The sequence below is a fragment of the Engraulis encrasicolus genome, chromosome 18 (genome assembly GCF_034702125.1).
Source record: "Engraulis encrasicolus isolate BLACKSEA-1 chromosome 18, IST_EnEncr_1.0, whole genome shotgun sequence".
Classification (NCBI taxonomy): domain Eukaryota; kingdom Metazoa; phylum Chordata; class Actinopteri; order Clupeiformes; family Engraulidae; genus Engraulis; species Engraulis encrasicolus.
This window is the reverse complement of record NC_085874.1, coordinates 44,554,805-44,582,754: the sequence shown is the minus strand read 5'-3', so window position 1 is coordinate 44,582,754 and position 27,950 is coordinate 44,554,805. Positions and strand designations below refer to the sequence as shown.

The window sequence follows — 27,950 nt, the reverse complement described above, 5'->3', positions numbered from 1 at the left end:
AAAGGGATTGAGAAAGAAAAAAAAAACACTATGAAGGATGAAATGTCGCTAATTAACTCGTGTTGAGGAACAAAAAATGAAAGTATTTTATTTATTGGCTCATTTGATTTAGTATTTCCTGTATTATAGCATGCTTTGCAAAAGTCTTTTTCTTCTTTGTTTTATATTTTTCCCGCCGGGTTATAAAAAACGAAGTAATAATAGAACAGAGAAGAGAAAAAAAAACATCAGATCCATGTATTTTTTATGAGTCTATTACCTTTTTGCTGACATAACAAAGATGCCCATGCTCAAGAGATCCAGAACTGTTGCCCTCTCGACCAATGAGATTGTACCTGGTGTTGCACAGCACCTGAGTGACTTTAACGCCCACTTCACTCCACAACCAGTCAATAAACAGAAAACCCACACTGAACACCGTGTGTAATTCTTGATCCACTTCCTAATGAGCCATTGCTCTGTCGAAATGGGCTGTTTCGTAGAGATGAGATACCAAAAGGCTAATACAGTAACATAACCCAAACCCTTACCATTTGGGATGCTACCAGGATTGCCCGATTAGATTGATGACTTCCAGCCCAGACATGCTCAAAACCAGCCTGGAAGCACTAAATCCCGCCCAGTTTAGGACTAAATTTCTATGGCCACAAATGTGCAGAAAAACCTGCCCAAATGACCTTTTTACACGTTTTTACGGCCATCCTACGCAGCCCAATAGGGCGGGAAAACCGCCCAATCTGGCAACACTGGATGCTACCGTAGTGCATTGTAATGGCTTGGCAGCTCGTCTCGAATGGTAGCTCGTGCTGACACACCACCACCATTTGCACACACGCACACAAGGAGGCAGAAGTGTCAATTCCGGGTTCAGGAAGTCAAAACCCCACCACACAATTGATCCAACCAAGGTTCTGAATTAGCTTTTTTCGTCACCTGCCAAAATGCCTAGTACATGTTAACCTTACTAGCCAAACACACACTCACTAATGGGTCAAAGTGGTTAGTAAGTTGGTCTGTTTTACCAGCCAAATTGAAATTTCACCAGCATTTGGCAAGTTGGCTGGTGTTAATTTAGAGTCCTGGATCCAACTAATATTCAGAATCAGCTGATCATAATGAATACTGAGGACCAGTTACTCCACAGCGTCACCTCGGTCGAAAGGAAACGGTGGCAGGGTTTTTACTTCTGAGCTGAATTTTTCCACCCCATCTGCACACAGGTTTATGCACACAACACACACACACACACACACACACACACACACACACACACACACACACACACACACACACACACACACACACACACACACACACACACACGACATTAAGCACACTTAACTTGGACAGGGTCCAATGTGAAGAAGAATTACCTCTGTGTAATATTTGTCCCACCAAATGTTTTATTTTCTTGGCTAAGAACCAATAAGAACCTTCCTTCCTTCCTTCCTTCAAAATGTTACTGCATAGGAAAAACATACAGCATTTCATAATATAACACATGCTAAATAATCACTGATCACTGAACACTTAAAAGGTAAATACTGCTAGGATGTGGGAGTCAAGTCATCTCACATACAGTAGGTTGACCACAATTTGTAAGCAATGCAGTATTTTTTGTTTATAATGCATGTGTTGCACAGTAGTAAAGACAGAATGTCTATTGTAGAGTTATAGAGTTAATTCCGAAAGTGGATAACTGGCCAGGTTATTGTCCAATACTGAATAAGTATACAATAGCAGTCATCTCATCAAGCTGTAAATAACACCTCCCAGTGATGTTTCACTGTACGACTGTCATTGAACAGCAGTTACGAGTATGAAGCGTATGTTGTACTGTCAGTTAAAAGAGCTAAGTGGTACAGTAAGCAACAGTGAGCCCGTTTATATGGCCGCAATAACTGGGTTATTGGAATAAACAGGTTATTGGAGTAAACTGTTAATTGCTGTTTATATGCAGTCAGTCGGTTGCCTGTGTTCCACTAAAGTGTGTGACACGAAGCTAGAATTTAAGGCTTTTGATTGGCTACTTATCCTTCTAGAGTGTCAATAACCTGATAGTAACCCGATTATGCTGGTTACATGACACGAGAAATCAGTTTATTAGCCAAAAACCTACCTGTGCGAATCGGATTTCTCATAAACCGATAACGGCAATAACCCGATTATGAAAACTGTTTATTCAGTTTACATGAGCGCTCGAATAAACCGGTAACTCCAAAAACCTGATCATAAACGGTTTATTGATGCACATATAAACAGGCTCAGTGATGCGCAACCTAAATTCATTAGTTTTATAATCCAGTGCCACATATTCCAAATGACCTGGTTTTACCTGCCCAATTCAACCAGGTGATCCTTCAACCAGACTACCAACTGATGATTTAAGGCCCATTTATACCCTACGGTAATTACGGAAACGGACGCTTTCACCCGGTTCCGGGGGTCGTTTCATCCGTCAGTTTGTCCGTTGGTCGAGTGCTTAGCAATCCGGTGACTACGGGTGAAACGGAGCAATACCAGAGGCGGCCGTGGGTGGCAGTATAGTGAAAAAGACACCAATTTACAAAACTCAACGAAGAAGAGAAGTATTTCACATCTAAAAACGATACAAATAGTAAATGAAATAACCTGTGAGTTTGTGAAAGGGTATATTTCCATTACCATGCTAGCCAAGCTAAAAACATGCCTCATTTGTTTACATTTGGGCTCGGAGGACGTTCGTTTTCCCAACAACAAACCTAAATGGCCAGCACGAAGCCTCCTGGATTTGTTTATACATCATTACACAAATCTTAAAGTTGTTTCAGTGTGTTATCTCCGTGAATCCTAGGTCTGGCTATTTTATTTGGGCTAAATAATTTGTAAAACGAACACAAATCTGCCACAGCAACTGTCCATTCATAGCCAACCGACTCTGCCCTCTAGAGGATTTATTACGTAACATCAATTTTACGGACGGAGGTATGAATGCAACTCCGGGAGCAACGGTTGGCCCGGAAAGACGAATTTCGTCCGGTTCCGTAGGGTATAAATGGGCCTTACCCATCACTGGTAAGCAACTGGGCTTATTTTCAGAGCTTGCTAGAAATGTTAGATCAGTGATGGTCAACTTGGATCCACACGTTACAAGTCATTACCACATATTCCACATGACCTGGGTTTACCTTACCAATTCAACCAGACGATTGCCCTAGTAAGTTGGCCAGGTAAAACGGGATCTCGTGGTCATCATGTGTATGTGGCACTCGATTGTAACTTCTAACTCCAGGTCGCCCATCGCTGTGTTAGACGGCCTCTTGGCGTGTTTAGTTTTTGGTGGGATCGACCACTCGGCCCATGAGGAGCAGGTTCAGGGAGGCCTCGTGGTAGACGAGGAAGACGAAGGGCCTGTTGATGGTGAGTCGCGGCGGCAGACTGCCGGAGAGGGGGTCCGGGGGGGAAGCGGAGTCCGGCAGAGAGCCAGTCTCGTCCACCTCGATGGCAGTCGTCATCTGGACCTGTTAAAAGGGGTGTGGACAGGGTTGCCAGATGTGACTGATGATTTGCAGGCCCATTAAATGCTCAAAAAAACCCTGCAGGCACTACATCCTGCCCAATTTGAACTAAATTCTATTGATTTCAATAGCCATAAATCTACAGAAAACAGTCCAAAAACAACCCTCAATTGGCCTGAAAATCACCCAATTTGGCAACGTGGGTGTGGCGGCAGGCAATGCTGGTTAATGCTGTGATGTGTGCTGCCCTCTATGGATTGTAAGTGGATATGGCAACATGATAACAAACAAACGATTACTAAACAAGTATTTCTTGTGTTTTTCATCGGTCCACTACTCATTTCAACCTTTTTTTCCCCTTTTCCTCCACACAACTATGCCTTCATTCGTTTATAACCTTTATTTTGTCTGTTATGGTATCACCATGTATTCCAGCTATAACATAATCATAACTCAGACAACAAGCTTATTTAGTTCTGCACAGATGAGGAGGCTCCAAAAAGTAGTCCGGCTGTTTGCTTTCACCTAAACCACTGGTGGGCCCTGAAGGTATTCCAAGTGGGCCTTGAAATAATTTTCCAAAAATAATAATCATATTTTGGTGTGTGTTGCTGTTGATTTATTTGAGTTTTATTCTCTATTGGGTCAGAGGTGGGCCCCGAACATTTTTGACAATTTCGAGTGGGCCCAAAGTTGAAAAAGCTTGGGAACCCCTGACCTAAACTATTTTGACAACCTTGACTGGGTCGGACTCTAACTGATTTAATTCTAATCAAACTTTCGAGATTTTTTTTTGCTATTTCCTTTCAATATTCTCTAGCCTACCTCATTGCAAAACCTTCTCCTGCAGTTCAGACGGCATGTGATGAGACACTAATTTTAAAGCAGTGTTAGAGTGGTGTTAGAGCGGTCTTAGAGCGGTGTTTACCTCATCCAGTTTGAGGCCGGCTGTCTTGCTGAGAGTGGAGAGGTCGGCATTGCCCTGGAAGGCATCCGGCATGCCCAAGCTGGCCAGGGTGTTCTTCAGGGAATAGGACTGCTTCAGGGAGAAGCGTGGAATCTGAACCTCCAGTCTCCTGTGTGAAGGAAGGTGCAATAAATTCCAAAATACTGTACATGATTCTAAAGCATAAAATGCATACATGCATACATATAGAGATATCCACAATGAAGTACGAGTAGCCTACTAAAATACATTTTGGTCCTCAATATCTGATGATGATCTATCCACGTTATTACCCGTCCCCGCCCACTTAGCCATCCATTCCGGATCCGGATTCGGATCCGGCAGGGTAATAGGGTTTTTCACAGGATCCGGGTCCAACAGGATCTTAAGCAGTGGATCCGGTATCCGGCATGTTACCTAAAAATCGGGGTCTGGTGCATCTCTAGTCTAGGCTTTTCAGTCAGTCTTTCACAACCCTAATCACTGCATGGAGTGAAAGCCCTTTAGAAGTGGCCGTTGCAGGCAGTGTGGCAATAAGCCAATGAGTCTAAAAAATAGTTTGAGCCAACGTAATAAAAAGGGCCCACGTGTGTGAGTAGACTATGTGTTTCAACCCTTTCGTAGGATCCAGTATCCGGTTCCGGATCCGGCAGGATCTTAAGCAGTGGATCCGGTATCCGGCAGGATCCTAAAAATCAGAATCCGGTGCATCTCAAATTTCAACGATTATCATGCTCCCTCAGCGTTTTCAGTCTGCTAGTTTCAGTTAGGCGGCCCATAGGCATTCTCAATGAGTTAGCACTAGTCAATACTCAAATAGTAATGACGCCACCCTTGTAAACGTGGAAAATATGGTGGATAGAGCCTTACAAACTCCAAAGCACCTAATTTCAACCCCCACACATAGTAGAACGCCGCACTCTTCCGTGTGGTGCATCTCCAGTTGAATAGTCTTACGAGGTGAAAAAGGTGGATCAAGACACTGACGACGGCAATTGCCGAAACGTTTGTCTCTTCTCCGCTGCTATGTAAAAAACAAAAAATAAATAAGAAGAAAAGAAGAACCTGAGTGCGATCCACCTTTTTCACCTTGTAACACCCGCCACACATAGTCAAATGCACTCACGTCCTCTTCAGCTTCTTCACCCAGTCCCTGTAGGTGTTGGTGAAGATCTCGTCGTCGACGGAGGTCACGTCCACGTCCTCGTCGGGGAAGATGACCAACATGGCCGCCCCCCCTGAGCACGGCAGCTTCAGCACGCCCACCTTGAGGGCCGCGTCGTACGCCAGGTGGAACTTGTCGGAGCGGAACATCATCTGCACCTGGGCGATGTGGTACTTGTCCACATAGAAGCGCTCCTCCTGGCTGAAGCTGGCGTTGAAAGGCAACGTCCACTGGCCTGGAGAGGGACAAGAATTAGTTTTAGTAAGAGCGGTGGAGAAAGAAAAAGCTCTAGTCTGGGCCCACTCATACTAACTGTGGAGTTGCACAAAGTTTTTGATTCTCATTTAGTCTGGCTATGCACACTATCTAGAACATTTCAAATTTTAGAAAGATAGGGGAGCCAATTGATTTTGAGCATTTCCAAGAGTTCGATGAGGTGTGTTGAATGCAATGGCGCACCAGTTTAGTTAGCAGGTGGGTTAAGGCAGTGTTTCCCAACCAGGGGTACGTGTACCACTAGGGGTACGCGAGCACACTGCAGGGGGTACTTGGAAAAATGTAATTTTAACAAATGCATGGAGCATAGTCATACTGCAATAGAAAAGGTGATGTGAAACATGAGTTAGGGGGTACTCATGGCGCAACAAAAAGGCTTAGGGGGTACATGACACAAAAAAGGTTGGGAAACACTGGGTTAAGGGATGGGTGGTGTATGGGTGATTGTAGCTCCAACCAGAAGCATACATACAGAGGCATTTCATGAACGCCAGCTACACGCGCCCATTGCATCTCCAGAGAAATGGGCTGACGAGAGCCTAATGTGAGTAGGCCAGACCAAATGCTAGGAGAAATTTGAAGTTGCAATAGCCAGGCTAGAGAAGCTCTACTATGGTGCAGCAATGCCCCTGGTATCACCATATTGCAGTGCAACACACACATAGTACATGTGTAAATTACCAAGGCCAGAGCTACATATATAGAATAGAATAGAATAGAATAGAATAGAATAGAACAGACATTATTGTCATGCCAGCATGAAAATTCCCTTTAAATTCGCCTTCAGTTGCTTTAGTTGCTACCTCATCTTGCAACCTCATCTCGGCCTGGCTATCATGACTGCAAGTCTCAGTCATCTTCGAGACAAAAGTCTGGCCAGGCAAACCGTCTACAGCAATTCAATTTCTCAGATAAAGGGAGACAATATATTTGCTTGTTTTAAAGGGACACTATACAGGAAATGGTCAAAAAGGTACTGCAACTATGCTGCTCATTGAAACTGGGCTTCCTATTGCCAAATTTGATCTTTACATGAAAGTTTACTAAGTAATAAGCTAATATTTTCTAGTATGGCCCAAGTACAGTCATTTTTGCAGCTAAAAATGGCTATTTTTGGAAATTCAAAATGGCGGACCATGGAGAAGATCCCCCTTTTCATGTATGAAAAGTGCAATTTTTCCAGTTATGCTGGTGGTAAGTATTCATGAAAAAGGTAACATTAGTGAATGGGTAGCATGAATTCTGGAAATGAACAACTAAAAATCTCACACAGTGTCCCTTTAAGGTAATGACGCTCCACTTTAGTTAACAGGTGAGGCATTTCATGAACGTGAGCCAGACACACCCTTTGCATCTCCCACAGAGAACTATTGTAAATGGTTTGCCTCTCCAGACTAAATTCTCAAAGACACTTGTAGTCACGATAGCCAGGCTACCAAATCTACAATCTTGCTTTTGCCCCCACCCACACTCGCCTTTGAAGAAGGCCGCACTGATCAACAAGAGCTGTGTCTTCGCATCCAGGGATGTCGACACCACATCCCGGATCTTCTCCCCGGTCTTGGCGCGAACGTGGTCGTTTATGGCTGTCGTGGCGGCCATCGCGTTGGCAAAGTCCACGCTCTGCACTTCCGTCCTGAAGAACTGCTTGGCGCGCTCCTTATACGCCGCCTCCACCTCCACTGACGGTGCGGCAAACAGTGCGGCGACCTCATCGTACCTGGGGAGTATTCCAAGGACAAAGTTAAGTAGAGGTGCACCGAAAATTCGGCCGCAGAAAAAAAAGACACTTTCGGTTTTCGGCCAAAAGCCAATTGAGTGGCCGAATCGGAGGCCTAATAGAAAATAGGCATTCATTAAACTAATTTCAGTTCTGCTCTAACATTTGAAGACTTCAAATACACATTTATTTTCTTTCAAAAACATGTCAAAACATTTATTGTAAACCGTAGATTTAAGCAATATTTAAAAATAGTGAAAAACCTAACTTTTGACTGAATTGTAATATTCGGTTTCGGTTTCGGTATTCGGCCAAGTGATTAATTATTATTCGGTTTCGGTTTCTGCCACAATTTTTCATTTTGGTTGCACCTCTAAAGTTAAGTGATAAACCTGGCTAAGTTAATCTACAGAAAGTGGCACACCTTCTAATAGCCCACAGCTGCCATTAATGCCTCTTTTCCACTGCCAAGTTTTCTGGTAGGCCTACAGCTCGACACAGCGCGACTCGGCCGCCACTTTTTGCTCTTCGATTGAGCCGTGTCGTCGTGCACAACAAAAAGCAAAAGGTGGCGGTCGAGTCGCGCTGTGTCAAGCTGTAGGCCAACCACAAAACCGGCAGTGGAAAAGAAGCATTAGTGTACAGAAAGTGAGCACTCCAGACTCTTCTATTTGGTGATTTACCACTACGCCAAGGTTAACTAATCCTGGTTCACTACTTCAGACAGGTTCTTGGAATAAATACTCTCCTGAGCCAAGTCAAGTCATTTTGTGTTATCCAATTGCACATTTTAAATACAACACAGTTGACATTATACAGTACATTCTACAGTTCTACATTCTGTAGAATGTAGAAAATTGTAGAATGTATAACTGAAGTACCTTTATTACATTATTACATTACATTGCACTTAGCTGACGCTTTCATTTTATCCAAAGCGACTTACAGTTATTATTTTTCTGGGTATTGGTTACAGGCCCTGGAGCTAGGGGTTAGGTGCCTTGCTCAAGGGCACTTCAGCCATGGCTGGAGATGTAGGGAGAGGTCAGGGGGGATTCGAACCTGCAACCCCTAGATTGAAAGACCAATTCTCTAACCACTAGGCCACGACTGCCCCCAAGTACCTGAGTGAGGCCTGAAGCACGTTCTCGTTCACGGCCTGCAGGAGTTGCGGCAGTCGGTCGGGCGCGTCCGCCATCTGCAGCGGGCTCAGCTTCAGGGCGCCCCAGAGCAGCTCCTGGGTCTGTCCGGCCGCCCCCTCGGCCAGGGCCGCCAGCGCCTGGGTGAGGGCCAGAGGGGACACCACCACGTTCCCGTCGGTGCCACCCGCCAGCTTTCGGTACAGGCCGGTGGCAAAGTCGGCGTTGCGCAGGGCCACTTGGTCCGCGTCGCCTCCCTCTGGTGCCGCCTGGGCGGCAGACTGGAGAGCTAAGAGTGCGACGGTGCCCAACAGGAGCAGGGCGAGGTGGTGTAGGAGGAGGGCGGCCATGTTCTAACCACAACCTCTTTAGGGATCTACACTAATGGCGGCTGAGCTGGGCTGAGTTGGGCTGGGCAAGAGAGACAGCTGGGCCTGAAAGACAACGCCAGAGGAAATGAACGTTTAACGGGATAAAGCTGGCTGTCTCTGTGCAGTAAGAAGCAAATGCATTATTATTATTCACAGTTTTCTTTGGGCAAAGTTCATTCTGTTGCCATCTGCAATGCAACTGGCAGAAATGACTGTAGGTTAGAACCTGATTAAATGTCTCAGAGACTAGAGATCGATTTATATGGTTGTTATATCACCGGGTTGGTGGGCATCTACATGTACGCACGTACTGTATATTGGGACAATATTTGACATTTGTCAAAACATGTCAGTATTATTGACCAACAACCACATATGACCAAGAGATGCCTCATAAAGAGAAGCAGAAATATTGTCATACAATTTCAATAACAGCTTGTCACAAAAAAAGACAGCAGCTGAGCGTGACAGACAAAGCATCAGTATGAGTATCGAGCACAATCACAAAACATCAAAGATCAATCTTCAATTTAGACAACCTATATGTACATCCTGTGAAGTCGACTTTATGAATTCAGTCAGCTAAATGTGATGAAAATGACTGGCATTGAGAACTCCAACTGGGCCTATATCACTGTGAGTAGTACTGCTCCACCGATGACTTGCAAAAAAATATATAGGCCTATTCAGGGTGCGATTTGTAGGGAGGGATGGGGGGGGATTGCCCCCACTTCTGGTCTTGATATTGCCACTTTTTCTACTCAATTTTATCACAGTTCAATGTAATTCCATTGATATTGCTTAAAATCTGAAACATATTCCCCCTTCTGGTTTTCCGACAAATCGCACCCTGTTTGTGCAGAAATCCAAGTGTATCCTCTCAATCTTACATCCCCTGTCCTCTTTTACGGTTTCAGCATGGGGTGTGTATCCCATACAGTACAAATAGATCAGTTCAAAGGTCACTTCAATACAAAGGGGGCCGACTTCACTCTGTAGGCCTACTGGTCAGAAGTTCACTCAGCAAATGTTGTTTAATGATCCAAAGTGCAAATAAGTGCAAGTTACCAAACCTCGACTTATTTTATCAGTCTAACCCTCAGAGTGAAGACTGCTAGTCTGGAGTGCAGGGGTTCTGGTCAATATAACAAAACAGATGGAAGATAAACTCTTATTTTCCTTACTGAGAGAAAGTGTACACCTATGTGGGACAGTGATGAGAATGACCTAAATGAATTACCATATGTATTCTCACTGGCAATTAGGCCTACACGTTTGCCTAGGTAAATGTGAAAACTAGGAAAACATGACAATTTGCTGGGAAAAAAGGAAAAGAATGGATAATCATAAGAAATTCACAAAATAGGCCTAGGCCCTACGACTTAATTTCCGAAGTACCCATTTTTATCACCAGTCTGCTTTTCAGAAGTGTTCACATCTATCTTTGAGAGTAGTAGAATAGGCTACTGCTCTGACCAAGCACGAACCATAGATCATAGGGATTTGGCTGCTTTGACCAGTCCAGTATAACTACACCAATCCCACATGGCTGAGATCAAATGTGTCTCCACCTGCTAAAAGCCTAGAATTCCATGCATTATGTAATGGGCGTTGACGGCTGTTCTAGGTTATTCTTCTGATCATGTAGCAGTCTACATGGAAATACGGTAAAGGGTGGCAATAAGGTTATTATAGACCTAATACTAATTGAAAGCGGCATCGGCCTACATTTATGAGTTCACACGAAGCACTGTCATCCGCGGTTGCATTCCCACCTATAAAACGCGCACTGACCCAGACCCGTTATTTCAGGACGGCATGTCTACTTAGTCCCTAATAAAATCAACGATGGACCCACCTTGATGAATTAGATGGATGTTGGGAGCCGTCCGTTGACAGTAAAACAGGCGCCTACAGTTACTCTGGCCGCACCATCCCCTCTCATCTGACTATTGATGGGAGAAGAGTCTAAACAAACTACGCACGCAGCGCTAGATACGTGTGATGCGCACTTGTAGTCGTATTCACGAAGACGTCATGCCGGATGCTGCAGATTACCGCATCCTCTGAGTCTACCTCAACGTGATGTCGCAACTAGCCTATTTCTATTTAGGCCTATCAGAAAAAGGCGAAAGGCGTCTACAGTGTTCCAGTTTAGAGAAACAAATGGTCAATCAACATAGCTTAGATGCGTTTTGCTAAATAATTTCATGATAAGAATGCAACATATAGGCTACTCATGCCGCATTCTCATCTTCTTTTGAAATTGCACATTGAACCACCAGGTGGCATCCATGCATCAGAGTGGAGTTGCAGTCAAACCCATAGACCAGTGTTTCCCAACCTTTTTTGTCTCACGTACCCCCTAAACCTCTTAGTTGTGCCAGGAGTACTCCCTAATTCATTGTCTATATCGCTTTCTCCGTCCTTATGTGACTGCCCCATTCATTTGATATAAAAATAACATTTTCCCAAGTACCCCCTGCAGTGTGCTCGCATACCCCTAGTGGTACACGTACGCCTGGTTGGGAAACACTGCCATAGACATAGACTAACCTGTCTATGGTCAACCCATCAGACTTCACCAGACCTCTCACAGTAGCCTATAGAGCCTAGCCTAGCCTACTATATAGCCCAGTAGGTGGAAGGCCTGGACTGGTAATCCAGTTATAGGCCGAGCTACAGGCCGGTGCATTTCCCCGGTGATCGAAAGTCCTTAGGGTCAACATTGTTGTTGTTGTTGCTTTTTTTTGTAGAGTGACCCACAATTTATAGAGGACCGCACAGAAATGCATGGTTTTTTTTTTGTTCTTTTTCATCCCAGTTCATCTCTAGTAGTGTAAGAGATGAGAGGGATAGGCTATCTCTTCTGTAGTCAGCGTGCCCATGTACATAGAATCACTGGCGGTACTGTATCCTATACGCAGCCAGATCCTTGAGCTGAGGATCTAGTGCAGGGCAGACCGCGGGCAGACAGACGCAGCTTGCTAGGTGCCATGGCTAGGCCTCAGGGTGTGTAATTGGATGTATGGCTTTTCAGGGTGGATTGAGATCTCAGTGCTTGAAATCTACTTAACCCCTGAGGATTACCTTGTTGATTTAGTAGTATGTGGAATGGAGGCACACAGCCTTCCTTTTCAATCTCAGCACAGAAAAGAAAATCAGACATAGCATACGTCTAATACTACTACCATACGCCTGCATATATAGGCTATATATTGATTTGTTTTGTTTGTTTTGTTTTATTTTTTAACATAACAATTCAGCTACAGTCATCACAATGAAAAGAAACCGAAAAATAATAATGTACAAAAAACAAATGTGAGTGTTTGTTGACACAGGCATACAGGAGATGTTTCAGTTGTTTATCTTGGGAGGTGTCTTTTGAGATCTCACATGAAAAGAATGCACAAGGGAAAAAAACAATGTTTTCCCCCGTTGGTGCTATCATACAAAAGAAGCACATAAGACATTGTTTTGCAAATTAATGTACTGTAGTACTTTTACATTAAGACTTTTCCTGATCCCTTTGTAACACATACAGTAGGCAGAATGAAGATTTGTTTTTAAAATCCCCATCTAAAAAAAAAGTTGTGTGTGTGCTAATGTTCGCATATGAACATTGTAGTGAAGTAAGTTGATAAGTTGAAGAGATGACGACAATAATGATAAACATAGTTTGTTTCAATCAGCGTATGTAAATTCCCCAAAATAGAACCAGAATCAGTTACATATTATGGCCGTTCTCTCTTTACATATAGTGTATAACTAAAACAGCTACTACGTAACAGAGACAAGGCTTTATGTCATATGGGAGTTTTCTACAGAATCCAAAACAGGGTTCTGGAAACTACCGAAGTTTCTAACAGGCTAACAACTTCTCTTTTGAGAAACTCAGTCGTTTACTCTCCTTTTTACTCTTAAAATGACATGGAAAATCGGAACACAATGTGTTCTAAATGGTCTGAACCGAGTGTGATTAGTGCTATAGTGTAGCCTGTGGTGAACCTGATCTCAAACTGTGGTAATATGACTTTGTTCTCAAAGGCACAGAGAATTAAAAGTCAGTATGGGAAAATGGTAACACTTTAGAATAGCAGTCCCTTAACAAGCTTTATAAACACTTGATCAATAATGAAGTAAATATCAACAAATCCTTTACAAATGTTTGTAAATGAGCAAGACATACTATGTTAATACAGGGTCAAAGACGTCTTTGTCATTCAAAGTAACAGACACACAGTACATTTTGTGGTGTTAATTCAACACTTAAAGAGTTCATTTAAGTCCAAATGATGTCAAATCAACTCTCTAAGTGTTAAATGAACACTGCAGAATTTACTGTGCACCTTCTGCCAACTGTAACTGCAAAAAAACATGATTTTTAAATTGTTTCAAGTGAATGGATGACAGCCAAGGCTTTCATGAATTCCCTGTAACAATAAATACATAAAAAGAGTCCTGTTTTTTACAGTTACAGTCAGCAGAAGGCCTCCGTTACATTGAATGACAATGCCATTTTGCACATCTTTGACCCTACAACAGACACAGCGCAGCCACAGCAGTCCTGGAAGTTTGTTATCCAAAGAGCAAAGAGATTATAACATTGGATATAGAAGTGTTGGGAAGCACACTTCTTAACACACATTAAACCCATTCAGTAGGAGCTGATTCTCATTCCCACTGTACAGCCGTACGTTTGTTCTTACACATTTACAAACAATTCTAAATAATGAGTTTTGTGATGAATACTTCCTCAATGAACAATATGCAAATTAAGTGTTGATAAAGCTTTTATAGGGACCTTTATTCTAAAATGTTACCAGAAAGAAGAAGTGACCCGAGTACTTTCTGAGAATGAGCGCTCTGTTATGGTTATATTTAAGGATGCCCTGGTCAGGGGAAGAGGCACAACGTGTCATGACTTCACCTCTACAGTACTTTCGCTGTGTTACTTTCATTTTTTCCACACAGTAAATTCTGCAGTGCTCATTTAACACTTAGAGAGTTGATTTGACATCATTTGGACTCAAATGAACTCTCTAAGTGTTGAATTAACACCACAACATTTACTGTGCATCAGGTGCGTTAAAAAATGACCTCAGTAACAGGTGACAAACAAAGTTCAGGCAAGTGATTTGGCTGAATGTAGACTACACAGTATGTATTGCAGTGTTAATTCAACTCTTCGAGAGTGTATTTCGTCCCATAGGACTATCTAAGTGTTGCAATGACACTGTATTTTTTTTACTGTATACAATACACTAAAGATTTTGAAATCAGCTCTGTCTTTCTCATTGTATATACCGTATATCACTGTGTGTCTCTGTTTCTCTCAGTCTCTCGCTAATCAGCATGAACACAATTTAAAATCACAACATTTCAATCAACACAAACACATCTTTATATATTATATTACAAAGGCAGCTGTAATTGTTAAGTTTTCTCACTCTCGCCATTAGCTGCAGGAAGGAACATTAAACACCCACGAAATATGCTCCATGTTGTCACATTCATCATCAAGACTGCTCAGACACTGATAATTGATACATACATATTTTTTTCTCTTTTTGTTCTTGTTGTTTGCCAATCAGCATGTCCAATGATATGGCAAATAAATACAAGTTTGCAGCTGCCTTTTTAGTCTCCTTCGAATTTGCAATAGCAGGACACATTTCCAAGGTCATGCCATCAGATTCATGCCATTCACTAGTGTGCATTTTATATCTCATCCTTACGATGAAATCTCAGCAATCTTCACAATGTATTAGATGCGCCGCACAGTTATCCGATTCCAAGCTTCCAAGGCATTGATTTGATTTGTGTTTTTTTTTTTCATCAAGTGAGGCCCTCCCAACTGGCAGGCAGGTCCATCTGCTTTTTCCTCTTGCATGGCCAGCCAAAGGACAACAGAGACGAGCTCATCTTCACCCTTTTGACCCTGGGTTCAATCGAAAGTACACTCTCAAACTCAGGGAGACTTACTGTTTGGGTGCGCGTCCAATAAAAGTCATCAGATTAGTAGAGTAGGGAAAGGTCACATTCTCTTGTTTGTTCTCTTCACTAAAATGTTTAATGCACCATATCCAGGTTAGCTTCCAGATGGCTTCAGGCCTAAATGAGTCTGTGGAACCTGGACATGATGCATTAAACATGGAAAAAGGAGGTCACTTGCGCTCTAGCCTTCTTGGCACTCTCAGTCCAGCAATGTAAACAATAGAAAACAAGCTGGTACACTTCAGAAGGACTTAGGCCAGAGATGACTGGAGCACTCAAAAAACACTTTTGTTTGTTGTTTTACTGGCGTGCAGCAAGCATGACTGACGTTCCGACGTGTGATGCGTGTTCTTCAGAGTGGGACAGCAGCTTGTTTGCTATGTTGCTACTAAATATTTTGGTAGAAAAATGTTTTCGGAGAACAAACAAGAGAGTGCGGCCTTTTGACCCCCACCACCACCCATCTTGACCTGCGTGAGTCAAAATGCTGAAATAACACTGCAGATTGTATATGCTATGTTTGTGCTGGGGTCAGGAAATGTATTAAAAGTGTGAGTATTTGAGTATTTCAATTACTCAAAAGCCTTAATAGCACAAATGGAAACATTTTACAGCACAATCCGGCACAAACATAGCACAAACGATCTGCAGTGTTATTTCAGCATTTTGGGTCTGGGTGCAGCTTCACGCAGGTCTCATCTTGCCATGGGTATCTGTCTGGAAGGACCTGTCTCCTGCACCCACTCTCCCTGGCTGGGGTTGGGCACGTCAAGTTTGGGGTAGTGACCCCCACCACTCATCTTGCCATGGGTATCTTTCTGGAAAGACCCGTCTCTCCCTGGCTGGGTTTGGGCAAGTCAAGGTTGGGGTCGTGACCCCCACCACTCATCTTGCAATGGGTATCTGTCTGGAAGGACCCGTCTCTCCCTGGCTGGGGTTGGGCACGTCAAGGTTGGGGTCGTGACCCCCACCACTCATCTTGCCATGGGTATCTGTCTGGACGGACCCGTCTCCTGCACCCGCTCTCCCTGGCTGGGGTTGGGCACGTCGAGGTTGGGGTCGTCTCCCACGTGGCAGCACTTGCCCAGGTTCTTGATGATGTTGAGGTTGTAGCGCGCCGTCTCCGAGAAGCTGTTCTCCAAGAGCCAGCCGTCGGACTCGGAGTCGGGGTTGCCGATCAGCACCACGTTTTCCATCGCCGTCTGAAGGTAGCGCACCCCCGTGAGAACGAAGAGCTGGCGGAGGAAAAATAGAAAGAGAACAGGCTGAAGACTTGTTTTAGTCACAATTAAGAGAGACACAGATCATACAATACAATACAATATTATATTTATATTGCGCATTTTCACAAGTTGAATTCAAAGCACTTTCAAAATACACATACACACACACACATTTCCACATTCACACACCTCTGAAGGCTGCCTTACAGTGCTAATTATATTTGACCAGTGCAGTCATAGGTAAGCCATTAGGGCGTCAGACTTGTAGCCCAAAGGTTGCCGGTTCGACTCCCAACCCGCCAGGTTGGTGGGAGGAGTAATCAACTAGTGCTTTCCCCCATCCTCCTCCATGACTGAGGTACCCTGAGCATGGTACTGTCCCGCCGCACTGCTCCCCAGGGGCGCCATTCAGGACTGCACTCTTGCACGGGTGAGGCATAAATGCAATTAATTTAATTAGTTTCGAACCTCAACGAGCTAGATCATGATGATGGCAATGGAGATGGACTGCATTATGCAAGTTGATTATACTTCAGCAATCCATTGCCTAGACCAGTTTTAATATGTACTGTAACTCTTAAAGGGTTGAAATCAACTCTTCATTTTGTTCCGCTCAAAAATTGTGTTGATTTTACTCTTTTCATCAGTGTAACATTTACAGAGTTAACTCTACTCAATATTGTCTAAAGGTCAGAACAATTTGACTGTCTACAGGTATATTGTTGTAAATAGTCTATCTGGATTTACACGAGTTTGCTCCAGAGGCGCATCTTGCCACCTGGCAAGGCAGGCAGCCGCTTGGGGCCCCCTAGCCCATAGATAGTGAATGACAGTCCACACTTCACCACAGTAGTGGCGATTTTGGTTCAAATGTTCATTTTTTTGCATTTTTCGCTTGGGGCCCCACCTGACCATCGAATCGCCTCTGGTTTTCTCCGAAACACTCTGAAATAAAAATGCTAACCTCAAAGAGCCAGATCATGATGACGACTATGGAGATGGACTGCATGATGTTGGTGTAGTACTCCAGCAGGGCCTGCCGGCAGCCCCTCTGCCACAGGTTCAGCTCCTCCGTGTAGTGGTCGTAGTTGAGGTGCGCCGAGTTGTTGGTGACCTGGTGCTGGATGCAGGGCCGCGGCGAGAAGACGTTGCAGCAGCTGAAGGGCACGCTGTCCATCAGGAACTTGCCCTGGATGTTGTTCCTCAGGCGGCTGGATTGGATTGGACGGACGGATACCAACAGGTGGGTGGAGAGTGGGAAGTGTAAGGAAGGCAAAAAAGGAAAAGGAAAGGGTGTTTTTATGCACGTTTATCAAAAGTTCAAAGTACTTTATTTGCCATTTGTGCATAAACTAGTAGTCCAAGCACATAGGAACTCTTGTGCAGGCCCTCTGAGTCAATAGATAAATAGAATTAAATAGAAAAAAATAGGACAAAGACAAAATACATTAAAAAGTGATAAAAATCAAAGAGATCAAAAGAATAAAAAAATACGTAATGTCAATGTATTTATTTGGACAGAAATATCTCTATTTTTTATAACACCTATATTGTATACCCCCCTTAGGCTATATATTTCTAACCTCATGTGTCTGTATGTATTTTATCTGTTTTTTAGCATAAACTATATGTATGTTACTGCTGCAACACTTGAATTTCCCCATTGTGGGATAATAAAGGGCATACTTGCTTACTTGAAGGGTAGAGACAGAAAGGGGACACATTCAGTACATTTTGTTGTGTTGAAAGTGCACTGTAGGCCCTATAGGATGCTGGCCAGAGTAGGGTATTGCAACAACTATTCTGCTCATTGAAACTGTGCTGCCTATAGCCAAATTTGATTTTTCATGAATATTTACTAAATAATAAACCACTACTAGTATGACCAAAGTACAGTAAGTTTTGCAGCTAAAATGTCTATTTCTGGAAATTCAAAATAGTGAACCAAGGAGAAGATCCCTATTTTCATGTATGAAAAGGGCATATTTACCAGTCATAATGAATACTTAGAATTTGAAGGTGGTGGTAAGTGTTTGTTAAAAAGATAACATTTGTGAATGGGCAGCATGAATTCCGGAAATGAGCGTCTAAAAATTTTACACAGTCAATTCAACACCAATAGAGTCCTCTAGAGCAGTGGTTCTCAACCTTTTTAAAAAAAAAAACAAAAAAAACAAATTCACCATTGACCTCATTATAAATCTGTCTTAGTATTAAACGCTTTTTTGGTCTTTCAGTACTGTTAAAGAACTTTAACATCATACAAAAAGGTAAGGCATATGGCCTGGTGAAATAGTATTTGCATTTAGGCCTACCTAAATTGTTTTGGCAACAATAAAAAATTCACAGAGGGTGTCAAGTTATCTACAGAATATAATGTACTGTCAGTGGTGTAGTCTACTTTTTTATGGTGGGTATACTGTATATTTGAGCATTTTATGAATTGGGTATACTGTATATATTTGTGCTATTCAAAACAATGGATCAATCAATTTTAAGTGGGTATACTGAAATCCCTGAAATTTAGAAGTGGGTATACTCCGTATACCCGCGTTCTACGTAGACTACACCACTGTGTACTGTAGTGTATTGTATGTCATGGTATGTTATAGTGTATGAAATAAACTGCACATGTATTACTGTATGTCTTCTAAGAACTTCTTCCAGACACCCAACTAATACAGTCCACTGACAGTCTACTGTATGGTTAGTCAAGGCCTAAGACAGCCACAGGAAACTATCTCCATAATAATTACTACAATAATAATAATAATAAAAATAATAATATTAATAATAATAATAATAATAATAATAATAATTGTGTAGCACAATATCATACAGGGCATGCCGCTTAAAGTGCCTAACAAATGGATAAACATCAAAGGACAGAACACCCAAACAAACAACATACAAACAACAAACAAAGGATTATGCCGGCCGACTCGGCTCCTGCTGCCGCCCGTGTGAACTTACTCGGTCACCTCGCTCTTGTGAATTGTTTAGCCCAAGTATTTGTCTTTAAAAGAAACATCGTCTAAAAATATCATGATATCAATATTGACTGAAATAATCGTGATGTAGATTTTTCTCACTATCGAGCAGTCCTACTGTTCTTACTCGGTCACCTCGCTCTTGGTCTAGTCCAGGTATTTCATTTCATTTATTTCTTCAGGACATTGCACATTAATGAACATATGCATACAGTACATGCACATACAGTATGTAAATGTGCCAGAGGTAGCGGTTGTTGATCCACTGCACGCTGAACCAGTAACTAATTCACTTTTTTAGTAGCTTTTAGTAACTTTTTTTTTTGTCACTTAACTTAGTAACTTAATTAGTAACTTTTTATTTTATTTATTTTTTATTGGACTGTGCTGCCCTAACAGCTTATGGACCTAGATGACGATAGGCCATATTGTGTTTTGTGTGTCTTTAATGTGTGTTTACATGTGGATTGTGGAGAAGTCAAATTTGCAAGACAAAAGTTCTGTGCATCAGACAATAAAAGTTTGTCTTCTATTATCTTATCTTATCTTAACTTACTTGGTCACCTCACTCTTGGTGGGCTGTACAATTGGTCGCATATTGAGCCTACAATTTTAACTGTGCGAGAAAGAAAAATAAAACGGGCGCACCTGTACGAGTAGGCCTATGCATTCAACCCTTTCATTCGCATTTTGCTTCTGAGTTCGAGTGCATGATTGTGAGAGCTGCTCATTTTTTCCACAGCCTGGGTGCATCCCAATATGTGACCTTGCCTCCTCCACTTGCCTCCTCCACTTGCTTCTCGTCATGATGACATCACTGACAACAGCATTATATTTCAATATCTTGCAAAAGCTCAATTGTAAAGTATTTTTCTCATTTGCAATTGGGATGGTGAATGAAAAACAGTCCCTCAAAAGTTGTTGTGGCGAGGCTGACAGCTGGGAAACTTTATCGTTTTCTCCACGGAGGAGGGGCCAGGAGGCGGGACGAGGAGACAAGCACAAGTGGAGGAGGCAAGGACACATATTGGGATGCACCCCCTGTCTGATAGACGGCATCAAACTCCATTGGGAACGCACTTCAAAAAAGACGGTCAATGTTGCTTGAATTCCGTGTTGGCTAAGATTGAGCCATATCTGCTCCCATAGCTCAGAAAAAAAAACAGAATCGCTTCGCACAGATCCCTGGTGGCAACAGTTACAAAGCGCGCATGCCTCATATCCCAGTCGGATGTTCTGTGCCAACACTTCTTACAGCTTTTCGAAATGAACTGCTGTTTAAAACGTTAAAATGCGGGAGTTTGCATTGCTAACAGGAAACCTCTTGGATCCGATAGTGAAATAGCCACTCGGTTTGCTAACTCATGTGGTTTAATGAAATAGCCACTCGGTTTGCTAACTCATGTGGTTTAAAGGACGTCGTTGTTTGAGCTGTTTTGGCGTTTCCCAAACCGCTGTCTTCGCAATGACTTCGCAAAAAAATGCAATCGCAATCAAAGTAATCAAGTCAAAATATAGTTCGAGGAGCATTCACAAGTAGTGTGCAGTGCGCGCAAATTTAAAGTCTAGTTGGTCCAGTAGCTACAGGTGCTGTAGGCTATCAAAAAGAGCAGCCAACACAGTGAGATAATTTTGCTGCTCCCAGTTTCATTTCACACCGTTCCAACCCATGCGTTTGAGGAAACAAAAACTAGGCTTAACGTGTTGTAGGCTATGTTTAAGATTTAGTCAATCTAGTTCAGTAAGCATGTGATTTACATGCTTTTAATCACGAAGTTATAGCCTAATCAGGCACGTGCACAGCATAGTTGCCCACGGTGCTCGAGCAATGGCCCTTTTGCCCACATTGGCTGATATTGCCCTTCCAAGGGAGGGGAAAATAATATGGCAATTATAATTTCATATTTCAATATCATTTGATTTCTTTATAATTCATAATTTTGATTGAAGTTTTGTACAATAAAGACTTAAGTCAGTCATACAAATTCATCAGACCCATCGAGAATGGGCACGAGCGATGTGAGGTAGGCCTATGCAACAACTCCGGTGGGGAGGGAGAAGGCACGCGACAGGCGCTTGAGCGCCTATAAGAGACACGAAAGATTTTGAAGATGCCTGGGTGTCGGCTAGAGCCCTATTCACAGTCTACATATTAGGGTACAAAATATGCTCACAATCAACCTCTCTAATACAATCTTGAGTTTAGAACTTTTAGTTAGCCTATCATACATCTGACAGCCAGCCAGCGCCACGTTTAGGTAGCAAAAAAAACCCCGACAGCCAGCTGTAGATATGCCTCGGAAAAATAGACTAAGATTTCATGTTTCAACCGATTTGCTTTGCAATTCGTATTTTTGATTGAAGCTTCCTAAATTAAGTTTTCAAATTCAGATTCACCTGCACCTCGAGAGATAGGCAAAGGGAGGGGCAGAGCAGCATGCGCGTTACGGGGGGCACGCGCAGCTCTACATGGGAGGGAGGGGGGAGCAAGCATGCATGCGACCAGGGCAGAGTACATAGCAGACTACACAGTATTAAACTACATGATCACAATTAATGTCTCTTAAAGCCGATCTCGAGTTTAGGACGTTTAGTGATCCTAAGTAATCTGACAGCCGGTGTGCCACGTTCAGATATTGGGGGAAAACGACAGCCAGCTAGCTTGCAGAAGTTTTACATGGATCAGGTTGTTTTGTGGAAGGCTAACCTAACTAAAGCTGGGCTTACACTGTGCGACTTTTGCCCCGATTTTGCCCCGATTTGGCACTCGCACGACTTTTTGAGAGTCGGGCCGATTTCTTGCTCAATCGCAGGTCAATCGTGAGTCTCGCATCGTGCAGTGTACATGGGGTAACGACAAGCGATTTCGCCTCACGATCGTGCAATCGCAGGGTCGCAAGAAAATCAAAACGGTTTGAAATTCTGGTCGTGGCTCGTGCATAAATCGCACAGTTAAAGCAGTGCTACGACCCGATTTGACACTTCACATGCACAAATTAATAGGGCCGTGCGATTCGCTGTTGAGCGCGACCTCATTACCACCTCAGGTGCGCATGTTCCCTCCTCTGCAGACCGGGGAAACATGCCTGTCGCGTCGTATGGTGGAAGCATTTCGCTCGCATCCGACTGTCGGCTCGTGTAGTGTGAGGACGTGAGTCGTGAGTTGTGAACTTTTAAACAGTGAAATTCCATCGTGCAGTGTGAGCAGAAGCTTAAAACCCACGAGTGAAAATATCGCACAGTATATGCCCGGCTTAAGAAACATGCAGATGACATGTCGTTTTATCAAGCAAGAGAGAACTTAAGGGGGTAGGCTAGCTAAAGGAAGCACATCTCTGCAGAGTTGGCTGCAAAAAAATGAACAGGTGCAGGTGAGGCAGAGAATCTTAGTCAGGATTGTAGAGGTTTGATCTTGGTGAGACCGCTAGGAAAGTGCTTTTTCTTACGCTGATATATTCTCCGACCCAAAGATACTGTTTCCACTGTCAATGTCCATGTAATTGAAATAAATCCACTCCACATGATAACTGTTCTTCTCAAGACATAGGCCTACAAAATGTGCATGAACTAACTAAAATATCTGTAATGAAAATAAAAGGTTAGGCTATAAAGTCTGCGAGAAGCTCGGAGCTTCAGAGCAACAGATAAGAACTGGTCGCTCCCACGCCTCGGTTCTTTGCGATCTGAAATGAAAGCCGGCTCGTCAATTCTTAAAGCGACAGTACAATTTTTAATATAGGCTACAAAAGACCCAACAAATGACCTAAACCTGTGAATTCTTATTGTTTTAGTTTCCTATATAATATTCATCATTTTAATCATGGAATATGCCTATTAATGAAATTTCAAATTCAAATTAAATGATCTTTTTAACCATTTTTAAACTATTTCTATTTATTATAACTTTAAGTCTACTTTGGCTGCTACAAGGATTATAAAGATGACAGTGGGTTAATTGATTAAGCATCCTCATATTTAGCCTATTATTTTACTCGTCATTTCATTTAATTTAAGATGAGGATGACTCAGAGCCACAGACCTCTGCACATAGGGCAGGTAGGCATAAGACTGATCATCTCTGTGTGAGGTTTAAAAACTATCAAGGCTTTTTCTCATAATTTCATTTAATTTAGGGGGCAGCCACATACCACACATGAGGAAATGTGAATCAGGAGACATTTAGGGCAGGTGGGCCATAAGGCTGATCATCTCTGATATGATTAATAGGTAGGACTACATGTTTAAAACTTAAACTAGTATGTTATATCATATGGTACGCATATTCAAGATACTATACAATAAAATAATATTAATAATTATGACAATAATATTACTAATATATTCTACTACTTACTACTAAAAATAATAATACCCATGGTGCAGTTCCTAAAATTTCTGAAGGCCGCTCATTGTTGATGGGTTTTTTTTTATTTTTTTTTTCGGGGGGGGGGGGGGGGGGGGGGGGGGGGTTGTTGCCCTTTCTTCAGGTTAGAGCAACTGCCCTTTGAGATTCCTGTGCACGTCCCTGAGCCTAATACTACTAATAATAACAATAATAATGATAATATGCCTAATAACAGTAGGCTAATAGTAATGGGAACTGTGATTTATGGCATATAGCAGTGGTTCCCAACACTTTTTGCACTGGGACCATTTTATCCTGAACTTTTGGGGACCACATTTTTTTCACAACCAAAACCATGACTGAGCAAACTTGCTGGCTATAAAAAAAAACAGTGGATATTTCTGACAGTATAAGCAGAGAGAGTAGAGAGAGAGGTTCCATTGGCCCATTGTTTCCTGGTTCTATCGTGGCCCCCCTTAGGCAGACCTAGGCAGACCTAAGGACTGTTCTATTAATTGTAGGAGCATTATGACACGCCCCTTTAGGCAGACCGGAACCTGGTCGCGTTAGGTGCTCATAGAAACCTATTATGTTGGCATATCTCTATAGAATATTTTTTATTTTTTTATTTGACCTTTATTTAACCAGGAAGGTCCCATTGAGGTAGAAACCTCTTCTTCCAGGGAGTCCTGGAAGAAGACTGGTATAAGACTACAATAGCTATGGATTGTTAATTAGTGATATTTATTGGTATTTTTTATTTCACACCTAGACATTTCAGGGGAGCCCATTGGAATTCCAGGTGACCCCATACCCCAGTGTTGGAAAAAAAACACTGACATATAGCCTAGGTCATTGTGCATGAAGATGAAGAAACAAGCAATGAGCTCAATAAGCACAGTATTTTACATAAACCCCCCAATAACAAAAGTGTCACGACATTTTTAGAGTGCTCCTAAATTTGTATCTGTGCTCCTAAAGTTTTATCCGTGCTCCTAAATTTTTTCATTTAGGAGCACCTGTGCTCCTAGTGAAAAAGCTTAACGTACAGCCCTGGGTCACGTCCAGGTAGGCCATATTGTGTTTTGCGTGTCTTTAATGTGTGTTTACATGTGGATTGTGGGGAAGTGTCATGTAAGACAAATTTATGTGCAAACAGACAATAAAAGTTTATCTTATCTTATCTTATGTTATCTTATCGTATCTTAACTTACTCGGTCACCTCGCTCTTGGTGATGTCCAGGTAGCGGTTGTTGATCCACTGCACACTGAACCAGTAACTAATTAACTTTTTTACTAGCTTTTAGTAACTACTTTTTAGTAACTTAACTTAGTAACTTAATTAGTAACTTTTTATTTTATTTATTTTTATTGGACTGTGCTAATTAGCCCTAACAGCTTATGGACCTAGATGACGATAGGCCATATTGTGTTTTGTGTGTCTTTAATGTGTGTTTTCATGTGGATTGTGGAGAAGTGTCATGCAAGACAAATTTCTGTGCAAACAGACAATAAAAGATTGTCTTATCTAATCTTATCTTATCTTATCTTATCTTATCTTATCTTATTTTATCTTATCTTATCTTATCTTATCTTTCTTAACTTATTGGTCACCTCACTCTTGGTCACGTCCAGGTAGCGGTTGTTGATCCACTGCACACTGAACCAGTAACTAATTAACTTTTTTACTAGCTTTTAGTAACTTCTTTTTAGTAACTTAACTTAGTAACTTAATTAGTAACGTTTTTTATTTTTTATTGGACTGTGCTGCCCTAACAGCTTATGGACCTAGATGACTGGCCATATTGTGTTTTGTGTGTCTTTAATGTGTGTTTACATGTGGATTGTGGAGAAGTGTCATGCAAGACAAATTTCTGTGCCAACAGACAATAAAAGTTTATCTTATCTTATCTTATCTTATCTTATCTTATCTTATCTTATCTTAACTTACTCGGTCACCTCGCTCTTGGTCATGTCCAGGTAGCGGTTGTTGATCCACTGCACGCTGAACCAATCCTTGTAGCCGCCGTTGCCGCAGCACTGGAACTGCAGCTGCAGCATGTCCACGGTGCGCTTCAGGTAGCAGCGGCCGGGGATGTCCGTGTCCTTGTAGTAGCGCATGGCGTTGTGCAGGCCCACGTAGAGCGAGCGCTCCAGCTCGTGGTGCATGAAGCAGCACATGAGGGCGCCCAGCAGCATGCAGAAGGAGAAGAAGAGCGTGACCAGGATGTAGGGCATCATGATGATCTTCCAGCGCAGGAACTTGGTGGTGTCCACGCAGTCGTAGCAGATCTTGCCGCCCAGGAAGTTGATGCCGCAGGTGGCCAGCCCCACGCCGATCAGCATGTTGGGCACGGGGTGGATGTCGTCGGACATGACCTCCTTCCGCTTCTGGATCTCCACCTTCAGGAACAGGCCCAGGCTGAACAGGGTCACGCCCGTGACGACGGACACCCAGTTGAGCACCCAGAGCACCTGGGCCAACCTGTCGCGCTTGGTCTTGGTGAATGTGATCTTGAGGACGGCCATGTTGATCCAGGAAGGAGGACAGGACAGCAGCAGGGGGTGAGGATCAGTGGAGCCGTCGTCGGCGATCCTCGACCCCCCCTCGCCTCCTCTCCCTATCCTCCAAGGCAACCCGGGGTGGGGTGGTGGTGGTGGGGGGGGTTGGAGAGAAAGGGGTCAGAGGTCACGGCGCGGACAAGTGGGCACAGGGATTTTGGTCATTTAGGGACAGGGAAGAGGATCTGGGGGAAGGGGGAGCGCTTGTTTTTTAGAGAACCTCATAAGAGGCTTAGTCCCTTGGGGAGTATTTTTACAGCGAGAAAGGCTGTTGACTGGAGCTGGAGCTGGTTGCTGGAGCCAGGGGCCGGAGTAGACAGCAAGCTCTGAAAAACAAAAGACGGGGTGAGAGGAGTTCATTCTATGAGATGAATACATCAAGTGTGCACTGAACAAAACACATTCTCAATGAGCGTATACAGGGCCTTGGAGTCTTTGCAGGTGAAAAATGGTAAAACAAGACGTACATCATCATGCTAGACTTTTTGAAGAGGCATGCTTTTAAACTAAGGCAAAAAAATCTACCAAGAATTAGTCCTATTTTATACTCAGATGTGTGAAGTCAACAGAATTCAATGCTGACATCAAATGGCAGTGGCATGTTCTTACAACAAGGAAGTCTTTGCTTACGACTCGATGAACAAGCGGTGTTAGTGACACATCACGACTCAAGTCAAGTCTAAAAAAAAAATGATACAGCCATGCGTAAATCATTCCACTTCATTTTGGTTTACTTCAAAACAAGCTAAAGGGTAGAATTACGATGAGTTATCTTAAGTAATATCAGCCGTCTTCTGTCTCTTCTTTCTCTCTTCTTGTCTCTTACCTGTTTTCCTGTTGTGCTTCCAGTACATGGTCCAGTCCGGTCACCTGGGAAAGTAAGTCACCTGCAATTGAGTGACATCCCTGAGAATTCTTTTGCCCCCCTCACTCACGCCATTTTTGGTAATAGGCAGTGTAGCCCGTGGTGATATCCAAGAGTGTATGTCGTCCTGCTGCCACCCGCTAACACCCAATTTAATCCCTTTATCTCATAGAATTAACCAAAACACGCCCCCTTTGCTGGCTGGACCAATAACGGGCCAGGAAATTCAAAGACCCCCATTCTCGTTCTTTCTTTCTTTCTTTCTTTCTTTCTCCCTCTCCATTTCTTATTAGTGGAAGTTTGTTTGTTATCCACCTCTTGAAGAAGACCATGGCATGTGTTTTGTTTTGGTTTTTTTGTGTGCAAATGTGATGTGCATGATCTGTACTCTGTGCTGATGACGTGATTATCAAACTTTTAGACAAGGATAATGTGCTGTCATGTATATTTGGAAAGTGTGTACCTGCAAAAAAGTAAAGCATACGGTACATTAGACAAATATACATTAGACATACATTATGTAATTATAAATCTATATTTAGTGTAATAAAAGAACATGTAATAAAATTCTATATACTTCATGCTCACACCTAGAACTCATTTATCAACATGCAAAATGAACATGGCATTTATTTGGTGTCAGAACCCAAGGCCCACACTTCTGAAATCAGGGACGGGCGCAAGATGCAGGGCGAAAAAAAAATCTCGGATCGTCTGGCTCGTGTTGTTGACATGAGCGTTTGTGACCGGAGTTGCGTGCACTGACGCGTAACCCAGACGCAAAGTCACACTCCTGTGACCCCACACAGTGAGAGACTGTCGCTGACAATCAGTCTGCTGGTGAACTTAGAAGC

General features: G+C 42.8%; 3 protein-coding genes across 7 annotated transcripts in view; 1 reads left to right on the top strand and 2 right to left on the bottom strand.

The window, feature by feature from the left end:
* Positions 1-415, top strand: part of ppp4r4 (protein phosphatase 4, regulatory subunit 4) — a 78,847-nt gene extending 78,432 nt beyond the window's left edge. For all 5 annotated transcript variants that reach the window (XM_063222541.1, XM_063222540.1, XM_063222544.1 and 2 more), the window contains one exon: positions 1-415. This exon is cut by the window's left edge and continues 343 nt beyond it. The gene's annotated coding sequence lies outside the window, so the exon portion shown is untranslated.
* A 2,632-nt stretch (positions 416-3,047) lies between these two features.
* Positions 3,048-11,100, bottom strand: serpina10a (serpin peptidase inhibitor, clade A (alpha-1 antiproteinase, antitrypsin), member 10a). The gene is made up of 6 exons (XM_063223680.1): positions 10,973-11,100; positions 8,729-9,177; positions 7,360-7,604; positions 5,570-5,843; positions 4,426-4,573; positions 3,048-3,500 (listed from the first exon to the last, which is right to left on the bottom strand). Exons 2-6 carry the CDS (start codon positions 9,091-9,093, stop codon positions 3,309-3,311), a joined length of 1,224 nt encoding a protein of 407 aa, XP_063079750.1. The 5' UTR covers positions 9,094-9,177; positions 10,973-11,100; the 3' UTR covers positions 3,048-3,308.
* Positions 11,101-15,824: 4,724 nt separating this feature from the next.
* Positions 15,825-26,301, bottom strand: prph2lb (peripherin 2-like b). Its single transcript, XM_063222539.1, has 3 exons — positions 25,621-26,301; positions 17,299-17,545; positions 15,825-16,346 (listed from the first exon to the last, which is right to left on the bottom strand). The coding sequence occupies exons 1-3, from the start codon at positions 26,196-26,198 to the stop codon at positions 16,086-16,088; spliced, it is 1,086 nt and encodes a 361-aa protein (XP_063078609.1). The 5' UTR covers positions 26,199-26,301; the 3' UTR covers positions 15,825-16,085.
* Positions 26,302-27,950: the final 1,649 nt, after the last annotated feature.

Bases quoted from the DNA above. Each gene is read 5' to 3' on its own strand.
- serpina10a (XM_063223680.1), bottom strand. From the start codon at position 9,093: ATGGCCGCCCTCCTCCTACACCACCTCGCCCTGCTCCTGTTGGGCACC. The intron at 7,605-8,728 runs GTACTTGGGGGC...AATACTCCCCAG, and splicing joins GTGCTTCAGGCCTCACTCAG to GTACGATGAGGTCGCCGCAC. The intron at 4,574-5,569 runs GTGAGTGCATTT...TCCTTCACACAG, and splicing joins GTGAAGAAGCTGAAGAGGAC to GAGACTGGAGGTTCAGATTC.
- prph2lb (XM_063222539.1), bottom strand. From the start codon at position 26,198: ATGGCCGTCCTCAAGATCACATTCACCAAGACCAAGCGCGACAGGTTG. The intron at 17,546-25,620 runs GTAAGTTAAGAT...AATCCAATCCAG, and splicing joins ACCAAGAGCGAGGTGACCGA to CCGCCTGAGGAACAACATCC. The intron at 16,347-17,298 runs GTTAGCATTTTT...TTCCTCCGCCAG, and splicing joins TCATGATCTGGCTCTTTGAG to CTCTTCGTTCTCACGGGGGT.